The 18,168-nt window shown below is 32.2% G+C and overlaps 1 protein-coding gene across 1 annotated transcript in view; it reads right to left on the bottom strand.

Annotated features, from left to right (window-relative positions):
* LOC149410725 (boophilin-H2-like) overlaps positions 1-14,141 on the bottom strand; it is a 36,996-nt gene extending 22,855 nt beyond the window's left edge. The window contains exon 1 of the mRNA XM_089648319.1: positions 14,059-14,141. Within this exon, the coding sequence (XP_089504445.1) occupies positions 14,059-14,141 (83 nt within the window). The remainder of the gene's footprint in view (positions 1-14,058) is intronic.
* Between the last annotated feature and the right edge of the window lie 4,027 nt (positions 14,142-18,168).

The following is an 18,168-nucleotide window of genomic DNA, read 5'->3' on the forward strand; positions in this document are numbered from 1 at the left end:
ATACCGCTCCCCCGTGGGAATTTCGCCTGCGGCGCTTTGGCCGCACTTATCCCTGCCCCGGGCGTGACGGGAAGGCTGATTAGGTCGGGGAAGCCCCGATCAAATGAAATATGGATAACAAAATGTGTGAGATATTGCTTAACTTATCAATTATTGTTGTTATAGATTTCGTGCGTGGCTTGGTTTTAGATAGAGCTATGTCCTGGATTTTTTGTGATGGGAGGGGATATAAAGTGTTAGTGTGATTTTTTAGCAGTGTGTATTTTTTAAAATAATACAAACGTTTGTGTATACATTCTGATAGCTGAATATTTTTAAGTATATCTAACCGTTCAGGCTAATTTTTCCCACAACTCACACGGTTTCATAGAAATAGTTGTATAAACAGTGTCACAAAGAGAAAACAATACGCTTTGTTTTCAATTCTAGAAGTTAACTAGAGAAGAATTTAAATGTACACTTTTTGAAACCAAAGGTTTCGAACGCAATTTGTCAAGAAATTAAGTAACTTCGTGAATTTAAAAAAAATATATATTTTTGTATGAAACGATAAAAAAGTGAGGTGAATTTTTTTTGTGCATTACAGATTGATGTAATCCTATTACAATACACATAAAATATACAAATCTTTAAATGAAACATTTTACAAAAGCCGATATTTTAGAGTTTTTGCCTAAAATGACTTTTGAAATCTTCAATACTTTTGTCTAAGAAAAAGCGTGTGGTTTTATAAATTTTTTCGCTATCTGGAATTACAGCTACAAAATTTTATTTTATCTTAATGTGAATTTAAAATTTTAATATTTCGAAAATTATATTTTTTTCCATAATAATAAAATTTGGAATCGTATTTTATTTCCTTTCAAAGGCAGTTTTTGGTTTTCAGATACGTTCAGAAATATTCCACTTATTTGGATTTCTCATCAACTCCAGGATTTCTTACTTGCGATGAGTTTTTCCATTGTGTTTAGAAATTGTGTACCCACCTTTTCTGGTTTTCTGAGAAACATCTTTATTGACTGAGCGTAGAGAATTCCTGTTTTAACTCGACCGCTTTGCATTTCATCTATCTGTAAATTTGTTTGTTCGTTCCGTTTCCGAAAAGATTACATTTTCAAATGTTATTTATTTATGGCTTTCTAACTCGTATTTTTTTTCAGTATTATGGTACCTACTTACCTACCTGCCCGAAGAAACTTTGAAAAAGAATTGTCATTTGGCTAATTGTATAATTCTTTATTTGAAATAAAAATATTGAGTTAATGTTATTTAACTATATTTATTTATAAAAATCTATATTTTATTCTAGTTAAATAATACACACGGCACAACATTATTATTGCGTTCAATATTTGGGGCCCTACTAATAAACGTGTTTTAAAGACTATAAAAGACGTTAAATTCTTGTTTTTTGCGGTGGCCCAAAAACGTGTGACGTCACGGGACAAGCGCGGCGGTACTGCAGCACCGCCGTTCGAATTATGAATTTGTACTGTTTGTGACTTCACGGGACACTATTGCACACATTTTACCAAGTTTTACCATTTTGCCGACTAGGAACACAAGACAAAATGACAATACATACACAATCAACTATCAGACACATTCACTAACTAATAGGAAGCATGATCTTGGCAACAAGTTTGGAGGTATTATTGATATATTTTCTGACTCCATTTATTGAATTAAGAGTAATCTATACCCGAATTTTGTTGAATTCTACAAATTACCTATAGTAGTGTTGGTAATGTAGTTTTTGTGATTTGTCCAATACCTAATATGTTTTACTACTATTGTTATTCTTGCTTTATAAATGTTGCGTATAATATTCGATAGCTCTGTTATTAAAATCGATATAAAAGCCAGTCTGGGCGTAAAACAAAAAACGAAAATTAAAAAAAGTTTATTTTAAAATATCATTACTTCGTCATTTTTGGAGATATCTAACAGTCAATTTTAATGCCGTTAATAAATCTAATAAATATACTATGTTCTCATCAAAATAAAACATTTGGAGATGACCACATTAGGTGGGTATATTGTATGTTAACCTAAAATAAATTTTTTTTCGGTAACCGGATAAAATAATATAATTGTAAAATAAGAGGTTATTCAATTTTCTTCACTGTTCTATTTTGTCACTGTTTTGTTTTGAAATGCAACCGTATTTTAATTATATTTCACAATATGAAAAGAAACAAACAAAATACAGAGAGGAGAATTTCTATGACAACGTAGCAGAGGAACAAAAGAGGCCAAAACTCTTTATATCTCATCTCTAATCAAGATTTCATTACTCACGGTTTATTTGAGTGACAGGTTACTTAGATTAGAGGAAGGGTTAAGTTAGGTTGGATTGGGTTAGGTTAGGTTAGGCAAGGTTAATATTAACCGGCAAAACAATAATAATAACGTCTTTTATTATCTTCATTTTTTGTAACCAATAGAGATAATGATAAATTTACGGGGATCTCCCGTGCTGAGCACTTTATTTACATAATAAAATTCAGTAGTATAGATAATATAAAGTAATTAAAAATTATATTAAAACAGTCCTAGACTTCTTCTATCATTTAAACCACTCTCTAAACACTCCTGACACTAATAAGAACAAACTTTGAGATTTTCAGAGATATCGGTTGACTACTTTTCGAGTTTTGCGAGCGCAAACATACGCACGCTGAATTTTTGTATATTGATGGGCTTATTTTCTGAAATAACTATAAATACATAATGTTGTTTTTTTGTTCATTTGAGTGGTTTCGATTGCAGTTTGAATGTATATTTTGTATCCAGATTTTTATTTTAGATTTAAATGTTTTAATATTGTTGGGAATTTTGAATGAGAGTGGGAATTTGTTGTAGATTTTAGTACAGTAGTATAGGAAGCTTTTTGACCAAATGTTGTATTAATAAATCTCATAAGCTGACCAATCTTCTCCGGATTTTTTAACGCTAATGAAGAAATTAACATCAGATAGAATTAAGTTGTGGGCGTGTCAAGTTAATTTTTATCTTACTACGGATGAAATTGATTCCATTTTCAAATACCAAAATTCTTCCACAAATGATTCAGTTCGTTGGACTATTTTGAAAGTTGAGAGGTCATTGGCATGTTAATTGGCGCCATTTCATATGTATACATATGGGTTTATACGAATTTGTGTTATATTATGTATATGCATAAAATCTAAGGTAGTGGGGAGGGAAGGAGATGGGAAGAGTAAGGTGAGGAAGTACCTGGGTATTCAGTTCGGTCACCAAATGCGGCCAAAACCATTTCAAGATTTTTTAAAGAAATAACACAAACTAATAAAATAAAAATGAACCCGCGACCTCCGGCTTGCGAGTGGAGAGCCTTACCCCAAGCCGTGTTAGTTACTATTAAGGCGATGCAATACGTAGTAATGCAAAATCATGTGTTTTTGGTTTGAAAATTTGTTTCAGATGCTTTAATTAAATACTGCGAGTAGAATACATCTTGGCCTTTGAAATAATCGAGTATTTTTTATATAAGTTTAGGCCTAAAAGTAAAAGGCCTATGAAAACTGCTTTAAAGTTCAAAATCTCCTACTTACGAACCCATTTTCGGTTATGATTTTATTGTATGATGTGGCAAATTAAGTTATTTATAAAATCCACAAAATAAAAAGGCACTTTTTGGCCATGTTTTTTTCTTGCATAAATCAAAACAGGCGGATGGTGTTAAGCGGGAATTTAAACCTTATCGCCATCTACGTAAGGGTTGTTATTGATAGCGGCTCAATTTAAAATATTACACGACGTAGTGCATCGCCTTAAAGATACATAGTATAATTATTATTTTCACATTCCTCCTTATTAGGGATTCCCGTTCTGAAGCGGACTGTGGGTTGTTGTGGTGGTGTTAAATCATACTTTTTTAGTATTTCCTCATCGTCACCTTTGTTGATTTCTTCGAATTTGTTGAATACCTCATCTTAATTGTATATTAACTGTGTTTTTTCATTTCACCACCTTCATGTTTTTAGACCCCAATTTCACATTGTTGATTCACTCATCTTCATGTTTGTTGATTTCCTCATCTTAATATATATTGACTGTGTTTATTAATTTCCTCGTCGAGATTTTTTTCTTAATGTGTGTGGATTTCCCTATCGTCTTGTTGACTTTAGGTTGTTTTGTCGGCAATACTTCATATTTTTTTCTGTTACATTAAAGTAATTTTTTTTATTAAGTTAAAAGATATCATTATAAATTAATTTAATCGTATTCATTAAAAAATTCAACCTTTTTTGCAATTAGCATGTTAATAAAATCAAACCCAAGTACGTATTAAAATGGTTAAATTTAGTAGCACGATGGAAAATGGAAGTCAATTCGTAGCCACTTTTCCGTTATAATTTCCCTTATAAATACGGCTAAATCCCCCAATGTCTTAGTCTTGATCAGGGGTGGATAACCTTTTTTCAATGAGGGCAAATAATATTTTTTGAATATGTAGGTATTTTCGTTAAACGTTTAGTAGCAGAGAAGAAATCCTCGGGTTCCCGCCCAGTCCTCCCCTAGCAAAGGCTTAGCACCCACTGCGATTAAACGCAAGAGGTTTTGGAATAGCTGAAACCGCGTACAAACACGCACTGCGGCTAACGTTTTAACTTAATTCTATTTCAGTACCACATTGGATTTCTGGCGAGCAGCGTGTGTTGTGGCTTTAGTTTTAACTGCGCTTGCCCAGTCGATACTGAATCGAAAACCTAATGCGAGTAACCGTTGTGCTTGCCCCACCATATTATTACCATGGGACACAAGAAAACGGACTCTGGCTGATTTTAAACAGACCTTATTTACCTTTACCTAGGCGGGTACCAGGCCCAAAATTTGCATTAATTGTGTTAAAAAAATAATCATGTCAAAGTTCAGCTGGGCGTGAAATTAAAAATTAATAAATTAATCACACATGCTTAAATGATAATAATATGTGTTCGTATAATTTAATGATAATGCTTAAATGATAATAATATGTGTTCGTATAATTTAATGATAATGCTTAAATGATAATAATATGTGTTCGTATAATTTAATGATAATGGTTAAATGATAATAATATGTGTTTGTATAATTAAATGATAAGTCTTAAATGATAACCAGATGTGTTCCTATAACTCAATGATAATGCCAAAATGATAACAATATATGTTCGTATAAGTTAATGATAATGCTTAAATGATAATAATACGTGTTCGTATAATTTAATGACGAATTATATGGAAAAATTAGTAGCTCTTAAATGCATATCGTGGATTACAACAAAATTTAATAAATTTAACATAAAAATATATAAACAATAAAAAAATATATTTTCAGATTTTTCTGCGACACTAAACGGTGTCCGGAAACTCGTGGTAAATAAGAAAAACTGGTGAATCGACATCGCATTTAGAGTCTACTTTGTCGTATAACATTGTTTTTGATTTGAACTTTGAAAAAACAAATTGGAATTTTTTGAGGTAAAGTTTAAAAAAAACGTTCGCTGGGGGGTTAATATCAACTGTTAAATGTTTTTAACGTTCGCGGAGGGGTTAATATCAGGTGTTTATTTTTTTTTTTTAAATGCGTCGAAGCGTAAAGCCGGCCCTAATGTTTTTTAAAACCCTGAAAAATTTTAAAAAGTGAAAAATGCTCTGACCAATTATAATTTTTATTGTCTTCTGCGTGATGTAGATTCAACAGTTTCCCGCTTGTACTATGAGCTTCCGGACATCGTGTATTGTTTTTCACGTTTGTGAAAATATTTATTCTCATTATTTAAGTAATGTGTTTTAACATTTTTTTATTCAAATGATTTCATGTTTTTTTGAATTATTTTACAATATGTTTCTGTAATTTGCTGATATTACACAATTTTAGTGAGTGTTCAAATATTTCAATTTTTTTCAAACAAACAATGCAAATGAATCTTAAATTCTAAAACTACTCTTGAAAAAGAAAAAATACAATTATTTGATATTTATTGATACTGATTTGAAAAGAATGAGAAAAAGTAATTTAAATTTGTACCTCAGTACACACTGAAATAATAAAATAAACAAAAATTCGTAGTTGAGGCTCAAGACTCTCCACTAGCAAGCCGAAAGTCGCGGGTCCAAATCTCGGCGTGCGCAAGTAAACTTTATTTGATAAATTTGTGTTATTTCACAAATTACTCATTTAAAATAACATATAGTATATTTGCGGTACGTTCCAGAGTGGAATATACTCTCAGTATCGCCCTGGTGTAAGACTACCTTTCAGAATTGAAACGTTGCTTGAAATGGCTGTAGCCGTGTTTGGTAACCAGATCTGAATAGTCAGGTACTTCCCACCTTCCTCTATCTCTCTACTTTCAGCCTCACAACATACCACGATTAGGGATGCCATAGTCTCACTGGCTCTAGACGGTTAGGAGCAGTTTTGACTCGTGTGCGGTATTCACGTTCTCAATTCATCTTCGTCCGTTTCTCGGCTCGTTTCACACTGAGTTCCACCCCTGAAAGCGAAGCGGCTACAGGGAGCAGATGTTCCTGTTCCAACCCCTGGATAAGGTGGCGGTGGTTCTCCTTGAATAAGGGAAGGTATTAAGCGAGCAGCCGCGCCTCTCGTGTTTACAGCGCGGTTAGCTATCCAAACTCTTTACAGATTCTTAGGGGCGACTGTACACCAATTTGAAAGAATGCTGCTCTACGTAAACTAATTAGAAAATTACCACACTATTCAATAAAATACAAACATTGGTTAGAAAATAATCCATAATTTTTCAAATATAATGTAGAAAGTGGCCTTCGTCTTGTTTTGAAAGTCAAGTGCGCAAGATTTTATCAATATCGGAATAAAACTGTAGATTTGTATAAGAACCAAAGTCAAGCCGACCGCCGAAGGCACTGTACTTTAAATTAAAAAAATATATACGGATTATAAACACGTTTTTTTTAAACTTTGTTTTTGTTAGGAAGCTTTGTAGATCGCACAGATGGCAGTGCATAGAGCTTGCGTGGAAGTCCGCAAGATGGCAGCTAGTAGCCAGTAGTCGCCAGGGCCAGTGAGAATGCTCCCAGACAATCTTACTGGCCCAGATTCCAATTAGCCAGCTTCTAGCTAGGTCGAATATCGAGTCACCAATATAATACGCGGAGTATTAATAAATCCCTGATTAATCTAAAAGAACCTATTATTTATAAAACTCCTTCCACGACGAGTTGGAAACCTGTTTGTGCGAACAATAGTTTTATTTAATTCCTTAGTAAGGAGTAGACTTGAAAGTGGGTCGGTGATTTGGAGTCCACATCAGGTAAAGTATTCTCTAATGTTGGAGAGAGTTCAGAAGAAATTCTTGAGATTTCTCTACATGTATGGCTACTACCCGTGGCTCTATCCCACTGACTTTCTTTTGGGTATGCTCGGAATGAACTATCTAAGGTCAGGAGAGATGTGCGCATTGCTACACATTTCTTTAGACTGATTCGTGGATGGTTTGAAAACTCGGTCATCATGGAGAGCATTCATTTCTATGTTCCCGATGGTTATGTACGTCACCGATGGACTATTTTATCTCCAGGCCTGCAGAACTAACTTGCCAATGGTCATGCCTGTGGGGAGAGCAATCTTGCTGTTGAACAGAATCAATTCGGATATCGACATGTTTTGCATCAATGAAGCTTACTTTAAAAGGCAAGCTCTATTATCACTGATACAGTTGATATACACACTGTAAATATTAATCTTAGAATTCTTATTATAAAAATATTTTAAAAACGCATTGAAATTAACAATTTCGTAATGTTTTTGAAATTAATAAACAAATTGAATTGAATTGAAAAACAACAGTTTTAAACCACTTTATTTGAGTTATATAAGTCGGACTGGTTTCGGTTGCACTCAACTTTCTCCAGGACAAAAGAAATATAAATTATTAAATATAAAAATGAAGTTTATATTTCCATTGTTCTGAAAAATGTTCAGTGCAACCGAAACAGGTCGACACATATAACTCAAAAATGGTGTAAAAAAAAGGAAAACAAAATTATATAATGTCGAGCCACAAAGTGTTTGCTTTCTTCGATAATATATAGATTTATAATATCAAAAAAATTTGCTAATTGTAAAAATAAGAAATTTTCACAACGAAATAATAGTCTATAGTACCACGCAGTTGTTTACAGGTCACAAATTGTGTTCATTATGACGAAATATATGGAGCTTTATTCTGTTGTAAGCGAAAATTGTATCCACATGTTACAAGATAAAAGTTTAAACTAATATTTGAGATAATGCTATGGTCTATACATTTGATTTTAAATCGGGAAATTGTTGGCTTGATTTACACTGCGGAATTTTAGGTAAGAAAGTTATGAAATTTAGTCAAAATCAATCACAAAAAGTTTTACAAGTACAATTTTTTTGCCTGTGTATTTTGAGTACCATTTTAGTTCGCGTTGTCTGTAATCACAATAATACCCTACTTAGTGCAAATGTCTCGGTGTACCCGTCATACTGTAATACACGCCACCCGCATTAAAAAGATACTCGGTTAGGCATCGGTTCGAGAGACTACTGTCTTACAATATTATCTATACATATTTTAAAGTAAGTATTCTTATTAATGAGAAAGTATAACGGTACTGAAAGTTTACCAAGATTTACGAATGAAAATTTTTAACTAATTTTACTTCATGGCTTTTACATCACCCGAGAGTCTTTTTATTATTGAATATTTGTAAAATATGGATACGTTTATGAGAAAAATCTTAAAAGGGTTCTTAACCGAGGGTGAAGCTGGGTGGTCATCATCAACTATTTTCCATAAGTGTCATTTTAATTCGGTGCTTAATCATTTTCTCAGTTGTTACTGAGGCAGTTCAGTTATGTATAAAAACTATCTATAATTATTAACTATGCACAGGATTTTCCAATGAGAGGTGTTATTTTGAGTAGCCCGCTATTTCGGTAGATGTTAATTTTAAAGCTGTCATTTTTTGACATTTGACAAGTAGAAACTACACCATTAATAAAAATTGAACGATACATGGTTCAAAAACGCATTGAAATTATTAAAATTCACTTGAGTGAATCAAATGCAAATCATCTTGAGTGATGAGGCCCATTTCCACCTCGGTGGCTTCGTCAACAAGCAAAATTGTCGCATCTGGGGCTCGGAAAACCCAAAAGTTATTGTTGAAAAGCCTCTCTATCCTCAACGTGTGACTGTTTTTTTGCGGTTTATGGTCAGGCGGAGTCATTGGACCTTACTTTCGAAAATGAGGCTGGAGCAACAATTACGGTGAATGGATTGCGCTATCGAGAGGTGATTAATGATTTGTTATGGCCGGAATTGGATGGTATTGATCTGGACAACGTTACCTTTCAACAAGACGGTGCTATGTGCCACACAATCAACGAAACCATTGATCTTTTACGATTGAATATGAAAATAACACATCTTATTGGAAAACCCTGTATAATAACTATTCATATACACGGACACGGGACGAGAAATTCTAAGCAAATTAGATTGCCAACAAGAAAAAAAACAAGCACCCAAAAATCTCTGATGTACCAGGCCGTTCAACTCTATAACAAAATCCCGAAGGAAATTGCTGTGATAGAAAATATTAATAAGTTCAAAAATGAATTAAGAAAATATGTCTATCTCAATTATTAATGTTTCTTTTTTTGTGACTTTATTGAAATATTTAAAGAAAGATTATGTTTTCCAAACAATGTACATGTTTATAAAACTATTAGCACACACGAAGATGTGAGCTAACTTAAGATTAATAAATAAAAATAATAAAAATAAATATATTTAAAAGCCCCTAAAAAGGGCGTTAATAAATACATTTAAAAAACACTCCGGAACAATATATTTTTTCCACAAGTAATAATGATAATGTAATGTTATTGCTATTTAATTCGTAATAATTTTCTCACGAGTATGTTCATCCAAAGAATGTCGAAAAATTGTTATAATATTAATTCTTTTGGACAATATAACTTTGCTTCCAAGGACAATGTTACATATATTATGTATGGTGGTTCATTCTTCCTCCCGATCGATATAATTAAAAAAGTTGTATTCTAATGACATTCGATTCTTATTCACTTTCTTCGTTTTTTCATCAAAAACTGGTTAAAATGTTTGTTTTCATGGAGGATATGCAACAAGACTTCCAATAATTACTACTTTGCATGCCACGTGTCTTAATTCTTACTTTATATGTTGAAAAATTATTCCATGCGTAACGACGATTTGTATAAATTCACTTATTAGAAAGTCGAGTGAAACCAACTCCAAAATTAGCCCATTGTCTCGCGGAAGTTTTATTTATTTTTAAAATTTGAAACATGCATTTTCATGCGCATAAAGCCGGGTGGGTTTATTCCTTACTCCGTCTCCAAGTTCGCCGTATTTACTATTTACATCGTGTTTTTACATTGCTTTGTCTTTAATAACTCACATAAAAATGCAGGCATATTTTCTTTTGTGCTTTTTACGTCTTTTGTTTGAACAGACGTAAAAAACGAAGAGTATGACAACATTTGAAACTCATCTGGTCCTCGGTTTGAAATGAGGATTTTACTAAATATATTCATGTTTTTTAGCCATTTAAAATGGGAGGGCAGTGGTCGAATGGGCGTTGTTAATACAATTTACGTAAATATATGCATTTAAAACAAAAAGCATGCATTCATAATCTACTAACTTGGTATGTTTATACAAAATTATTCACAACACGCTTGAAACCAATTATTGTCTAAGTGATATTTGCACTAAAGTTCCTAATGCATGTTATTTAAGGCGATGCCATACGTAGTAATACAAAATCATGTGTTTTTGGTTTGAAAATTTGGTCGCCTAGAAATGATTCAGATGCTTTAATTAAATACTGCGAGTAGAATATGTGGATATCTTAAATAATCGAGTATTTTTTAGATAAGTCTTTTTATAAGCCCAGAAAAAAATAATGTAATAGCCTATAAAAACTGCTTTAAAGTTCAAAATCTCCTACTTACGAACCCATTTTCGGTTATGATTTTATTGTATAGTGTGGCAAATTAAGTTATTTATAAAATGATCGAAAAAAATTAAATATTTATGCATGAACATCCACAAAATAAAATAAAAGGCACTTTTTGGCCACGTTTTTTTCAGGCATAAATCAAAACAGGGGGATGGTGTTAAGCGGGAATTTAAACCTTATCTCCATCTACCTAAGGATGGTTATTGATAGCGGCTCAATTTAATGTATTACACGACGTAGTGCACCGCCTTAAAGGTTAATCTCTTGAACTCTTTAATCTCATAATTTATACCAAAAAAAAACGACTCCGATACGTGATATGGATTCCCAAGTTTCTCGATTGTACTACGAGGTTCCAGACACCGTGTATTGATAATTCAAATTGGAAATAAGAAAGCAATATCTTTTGGATTGAAATATTATGACAAAAATCATTAATAGTTTTATATTTTCGCTGATTACGATTTTTTTGATTACGAGTTGGTCTACTTTTCAGTTTATCGTCTTATTTGTAACTCTGGAATATTTGTCTGTCTTAACAAAAATAACTATATCACTGAAGAAAAAGATAATACTAACAAATTTAAACGAAAAGTAACTAGTCAAACATAACTAGTCAAGAATAGCATTTGTTGATTCCACACCGTTGGTTTGCAATTCAATCTTTGGAGGGTTGTTTTGGTTTTTGAATATCGGATTAGTGGGGATGAAAGACAACGGGTATTCATCCCTTAATTCTACGAGAGACGCAGATTCTACTAATTCCAGTTTCTCCTGTCTTAATCTTCAACAAATTAGCGCACCAAACTGCAAGACGTTTGTCTCAAAAGGAATTATTGTTTTCTTTGGATGTATTTGATCAAAATTATTTCTTATAAAGAGATTTGAAATGACGGATTACCTCGTAATGTCTCATTTTTCTTATGTGTTCACCAAATGTTCGGAACAAGTGGGACTATAACATCCCATACAGGGTTATGTTGTAAGAGGAAGATTGGGAAGTTGACATTAAGATCTGGTCACCAAATACGTCTAAAGTAATTTCATGCGAATTTAGATTCAGAAGGTAGTCTTTTATCAAGACGATACTGAGAACATCTATTACTCATTTAAAGACATGACAACATGTTCCTTATAAGGTAGGTATTTAGAAAAACCTTAGTCAGAAAAAAATTTCGGGTGTAGATTTAGAAATAAAATCTAACTGATTAACCATCACGCCGTTTCCATGGAGATGTGGACAGAAAGGATAGACCGACATAAAACTCTTGGCACAAACTCCTTGCTTCATTCTCATTCATGCATCGTCTCATGCTCACATTGAAAGTATCTGTAAATCAGCAACAAAGATGTTGGGTTTTGTCACACACAATTTAGTAGTTGACAAAACCCAGCAATTATAAGACTGCTGATGCTTTTGATTGGTGCGTAGCATTCCGCAGAGAGCATCTCACACGGATAAAAAAACATTGGTAATCCGGTTAAAAAAGGGATTGCAGGCCTTTAAGGAATGAATTAACACTTAATTAAATTCACAAACATGTGTTCGAACCATAAAGCTCTAATTAAAGGTGCTACTGCTTACCATTGCTTACCATTGCTTACTGCTTACCATCTTCCATTTAATAGTGGAACAAGTTTAGATAAATGGTGCGCGTAGACCGGAATCGGTAGTTTTAGATAGAGCGTTGGGAGAGTTGGAGGTCAAAAAGCGGAACCTATTTTTTCGCTTCATATCTCATCTAAATATAATACATCAATGGTTTGAACACGTGTTGTTGCATCGTGATAATGAATCCGAAATTTAGTAAAATTTTATCAGGAAACATTTTCATTCATTCGTTAAATTCGTTCAAAATAATTTGCAGAGATTTTTAATAAATATTTTATTCTAAATAAAGATTCTATTCTAAATAAAATTATTTTAATATTCTAAAATAAAACGTTTCTGAACGGTTCACTATCAATGTCAGACATTCTGGCTAAAACGTGATTCTATCTCCAGAATAATTTCACGTGAGGCCGCCAACACAGGCTTCTAATTCTTCCCTGATGTAGTCAGCTTACCAATGCTGCCACTTGGATGACTTTTTAGATTAATTAACTGAATCGCTGGAAATTTAAATATTTTCTCATGTCCTTCGAATAGTTTTAACACCTAATATTATTTTATTTGACTATTTGAAACAGTTTAAACAGTTTTTTCTTAAATATATTCATACTATTTACTGTTGTCAAGCTATCGGGAAGGAGATTGTATGTGTGCACATCCTCATGACCTATGTTTCTTTTACCACTTTCAGTCTTTACTGAATGTGTGTAGTGTTCATGTATTTGTAATGTTTTCATAAATGTTGTATTCGAATGTATAAATCTTCTTACCACTTTCAGTCTTTACTAAAAGTGTGTAGTGTTCATTTACTTGTGATGTTTTCATTAATATTGTATTCGAGTGTATAAATCTTTTTACCACTTTCAATATTTACTGAATGTGTGTAGTGTTCATGTACTTGTAATTCATAAATATTGTATTCGTGTGTATAAATCCATTCGCCACTTTCAGTCTTTACTGAATGTGTGTAGTGTTTATTTACTTGTGATGTTTTCATGAATGTTGTATTCGTGTGCATAAATCCGTTTGCCACTTTCAGTCTTTACTGAATGTGTGTAGTGTTCATGTATTTGTGATGTTTTCATAGATGTTGTATTCCAGTGTGTAAATCTTTTTACCACTTTCAGTCTTTACTGAATGTGTGTAGTGTTCATATACTTGTGATGTTTTCATGAATGTTGTATTCGTGTGTATAAATCCATTTTGGATTTTGTAGATTAATAGGCATATGTTAAATTCGTATAGTAATACTACCACCTTTGTTTTTTGGACGGATATAGTTAAAATCTTACGGCGATTCAACCAATTCACTCAGTTTTCAGTAGGTTTAACCATTGTCTATTTGAATAATATTCTATTCTGCCTTTGCAATCTATTGCTTCATCCTTACAATAGTCGTCCCAGTCAAACTTCAATCTTCCAACTTGTGGCGTTGGTTCCGGCGTCGGCCGCCGGAGAAGTGCGGCGCTGGCGTTTCTATCTCCCGCCGCCATCTTGTTTATACCTGACGTTTGGATTTGAATTTGGAACACCGTAGGCAGGTGTTTTCCGGTTTTCCGTTCGCTTTAGTTGGGAACATTGTAGCCAGCTTTAAGGATGCGCATTGTTAACTCGGGAAACTGAACGTACGACAGAACACTAACTTGCAGATAGACGGTGGAAATGGGAACTATTTTTTTATATAACTCTAGCTTTTACACGTTTAAATTATCGGAAAACTTTTTGGTAAATATTTACTGTTAGTTGAATTCCCTGACGTTGCTTAGACTTTGCAAAGTGTTTTTAGAAATTTCATCTAGACAGTTAAACCTTCTTCTCGCTTTGATGATCAAGTGTGCAAAATTTCATCAATTTAAAATTTTGTGCAAAAATAGAAAATGCATTCGAAAAGTAATTTCATTCAACGGATATATTTGTCCCGGGCGTTGTTATTTTGAGGGGTCAAGTGTGTAAAATTTCATCAATCTCGGCAAAAATCAAACAAACGCTCCGAAAATTATTAAAAACACGTTTTGTTCTGTTTTTTTTGTATATTTTATAGGCATGAAAAAATTCACGGTGTATCTTTAAATGCAACTAAATCATTTGTCGAAAGATTTTTGCTCTATTTCAAACGACTCGTGTTTTATTAAATATTTTCACCATTTTCGTTTTTTAATATTAGCGCACTCCCTCTAACATTCGTATTTACATATCTCCCTTTCCAACCATCTTTGAACGCTTAACTTGAAACATGAATGGGGCCTTAAATGATACGAATTGAATTGGTGTTTGCTTGAATTGGGTGATAGTATGTGTAGGAATTTAAAATAATGTTCGGAAATATGGAAAATAGGATTACCAAACACTTACCACTGTATCTCAGCGAAGGAGCACAAGACGCAATATAATGAGTTCTTCCGCGATACCTCGAGGTAATTATGGCCAAAACCAAACGAATAAGTACTTAAAACAATATTATACACTTTCAACATAGTTAACTTCCTTGTTTTTAATTTTCAACGAGATTGTGTGCACAAAAAACAGCAACAGCTTGCTTCCAAGGAAGTCCCAATAATAAATAAACAGTTTCCTAAACAAATGCACTCGAATTTGCACTATGCTCTTGCCTTTGTTCCAAATTTCAAATACTTTTCCAGCAAGATGAAAGGTTTAAAACCAAACAACTAGTGTTACATTAATTTTTCGGTCGGTACCTACTTAAAACTGGAACCTACTTAAATTGGAACTAAAAGCTCGAAATATCTAAATAGTATAAAATTAAGTCGCTATCCGCGTCTGTATGTTTGTGTGCTTAGTTCTTCTAAACTACGCAACGGATTTTTATAGGGTTTTCACTGTCATTTAGAGAATTTTTTTCGGAAGGTTTACATACATAATACATGCATATTATATTTATAAAAAGTAGAGAAAAGTCGATGTTTTATAATCGAGTCGTAAAAATATATTTTCGGGCACTACATTGTTAACGCTGGCCAAACCTTACGATATACATCAAAAGAATGTACTACGGAATTGTATATCTTGAACAGGCCTATAGAAAAGAAACCCATGGTTTGTGCCTATCTCCTAAGTATAAGGGTACACGTCAGCTGGTAATTAATAATAATGGTTTGTTTACTAGGTAAATGTATATTTTTCCATTACAGTTTTCTAACAGGTGTATTTTTTTATAATTATGCATATCGTAAATAAAATCACAATCGTATATCGAAATATTTAATATTTACAAGCTTTTTGTTCGCTGAAAGATCCGAATTGAAAACATTGTCAAGTAAAACTGAAATATTTCGTTTCTATAGTAAAAAAAAAGTTGCCATAAAACACCTTATTTTCTAAATAGCCGTTACCAGTGAAAAAATCTCTGAAGAAAAGTATCTTCATGTTTCTAGATTTTTTGTTGCAAGGAGTTAGGAATATGTGGTTTTGAAAAAACGTTTTTTTGCTGTGTTAAATTGTATACATTAGTTTAATAATGTATACATTAGTTTAATAATGCATACATCAGTTTAATAATGTATACATTAGTTTAATAATGTAAACATTAGTTAAATACTGTATACATTAGTTTAATAAGGTATACATCAGTTTAATAATGTATACATTAGTTTAATACTGTATACATTAGTTTATTAATGTATACATTGGTTTAATAATGTATACATTAGTTAAATAATGTATACATTGGTTTAATAGTGTATACATTGGTTTAATAATGTATACATTGGTTTAATAATGTATATATTAGTTTATTTTTAAAAAATCTGCAAAACATAGTAATATAGGGATATGCAATATAATATATTGCATATCCCTATATATAATATATTGCATATCCCTATATTACTATGTTTTGCATTACATATATTATATGTAATTAATTTCAAATATAGATTAAAAATAATCTGACATAATAAACTTATAATAACCATTTGCCCCATATTAATGATTGTTTATAAGTTGTGTAAAATTTAAAACCCGCGTATTAATAAGGCCCTAAATGTAATGTATAGTATGTAGCTAACTATATACATTATAGCTTCCCTGGTGGATCCCAGAAGATATGCAAATAAAAAACTCAGCCACTGTATTTTGATATTTTTCTCAAAATATACGTCATATTTTATTTTGAAAATGTCACACACGTACGCACAAAGAAGTTTTATTAATTGCAAGGAAGTTTAATATAATTAAACATGACCTTCATTCTGCTATCGCAAATGGACAATTATAATTCATTTTGCATCTTTCGCACAGCGCTTAAATATTAATTCAGCTAAGGCTTCATTAAGATGGATAATAAATTATATATCATCGATCCATGTTCTTACTGGCGGTGCTACATTTAACTTGATAATGAAAAACACTTGGGTTCGTCGTTTAAATTATTAGCATTTGAAGGTCATTGATACTCGACGAGCCCACGACAAACTTCCGGACTATTGTATGCAATTATAACAGGTCAATGTCCTATCTTTTTTATGGTTAGCTCTATGTTGCATCTGCCTACTCTATTTGAATAATCAAATAATGTAAAAGAATCGACTACCGGAAGAAATTAAAAATATTAATGAAAAAATCTTAAATATTAAACACCGTGAAAATTTCTTTGAAATATAACCTTATCAAAAAAGCTGTTTACACGTGAATTGATCTTGAAAATAACCTAAATCTCATTCATTCCCCATAATTGACAATTTTTTCTCTAATATCTTTATTACCTTCTTAATACTGGTTTACATTATTTTAGATACGTTTTAGCTACCTAGATTTATATCACATTTGAAAAACAAGTAGGTAATGTAATTATTTTTGAGTTTCTCACTGCAATGCATTTACCACAACACGCAATACTTATCATATTATTAATTACGTATAAATAACTACAATAATGTACTGTGCACTCATCTTCCAAACGTAATACCTACCATATTATTAATGACTTATAAATAGCTACAATAATGCACTGTGCACTCCTTTTTTTCAATTGTGCAATTCCAATTGTACACAAGTAATGACTTATAAATAACTACAATAATCCACTATGCACTCCTCTTCCAAACGTAATACCTATCATATAATTAATGACTTATAAATAACTAAAATAATGCACTGTGCACTTCTTTGCCAAACGTAATACCTACCATATTATTAATGACTTATAAATAGCTACAATAATGCACTGTGCACTCCTCTTCCAAATGTAATACCTATCATATTATCAATTACTTATAAATAACTACAATAATATACTTTGCACTCCTCTTCCAAACGTAATACCTATCATATAATTAATGTATAATAAAAACACATAAATTTGTTTTTGACCACTATAGTTTTATTTTCACTCTACCGGTTTCGGAAGAACCCTTCCTTCGTCAGGAGAATATTTAAAACATATTCTCCTGACGAAGGAAGGGTTCTTCCGAAACCGGTAGAGTGAAAATAAAACTATCGTGGTCAAAAACAAATTTATGTGTTTTTATTATAAATTATGATGAGCCACAAAGTGAATGCTTT

This window comes from Hesperophylax consimilis, chromosome 27, assembly GCF_061612785.1.
Source record: "Hesperophylax consimilis isolate HC1 chromosome 27, BYU_Hcon_1.0, whole genome shotgun sequence".
Classification (NCBI taxonomy): domain Eukaryota; kingdom Metazoa; phylum Arthropoda; class Insecta; order Trichoptera; family Limnephilidae; genus Hesperophylax; species Hesperophylax consimilis.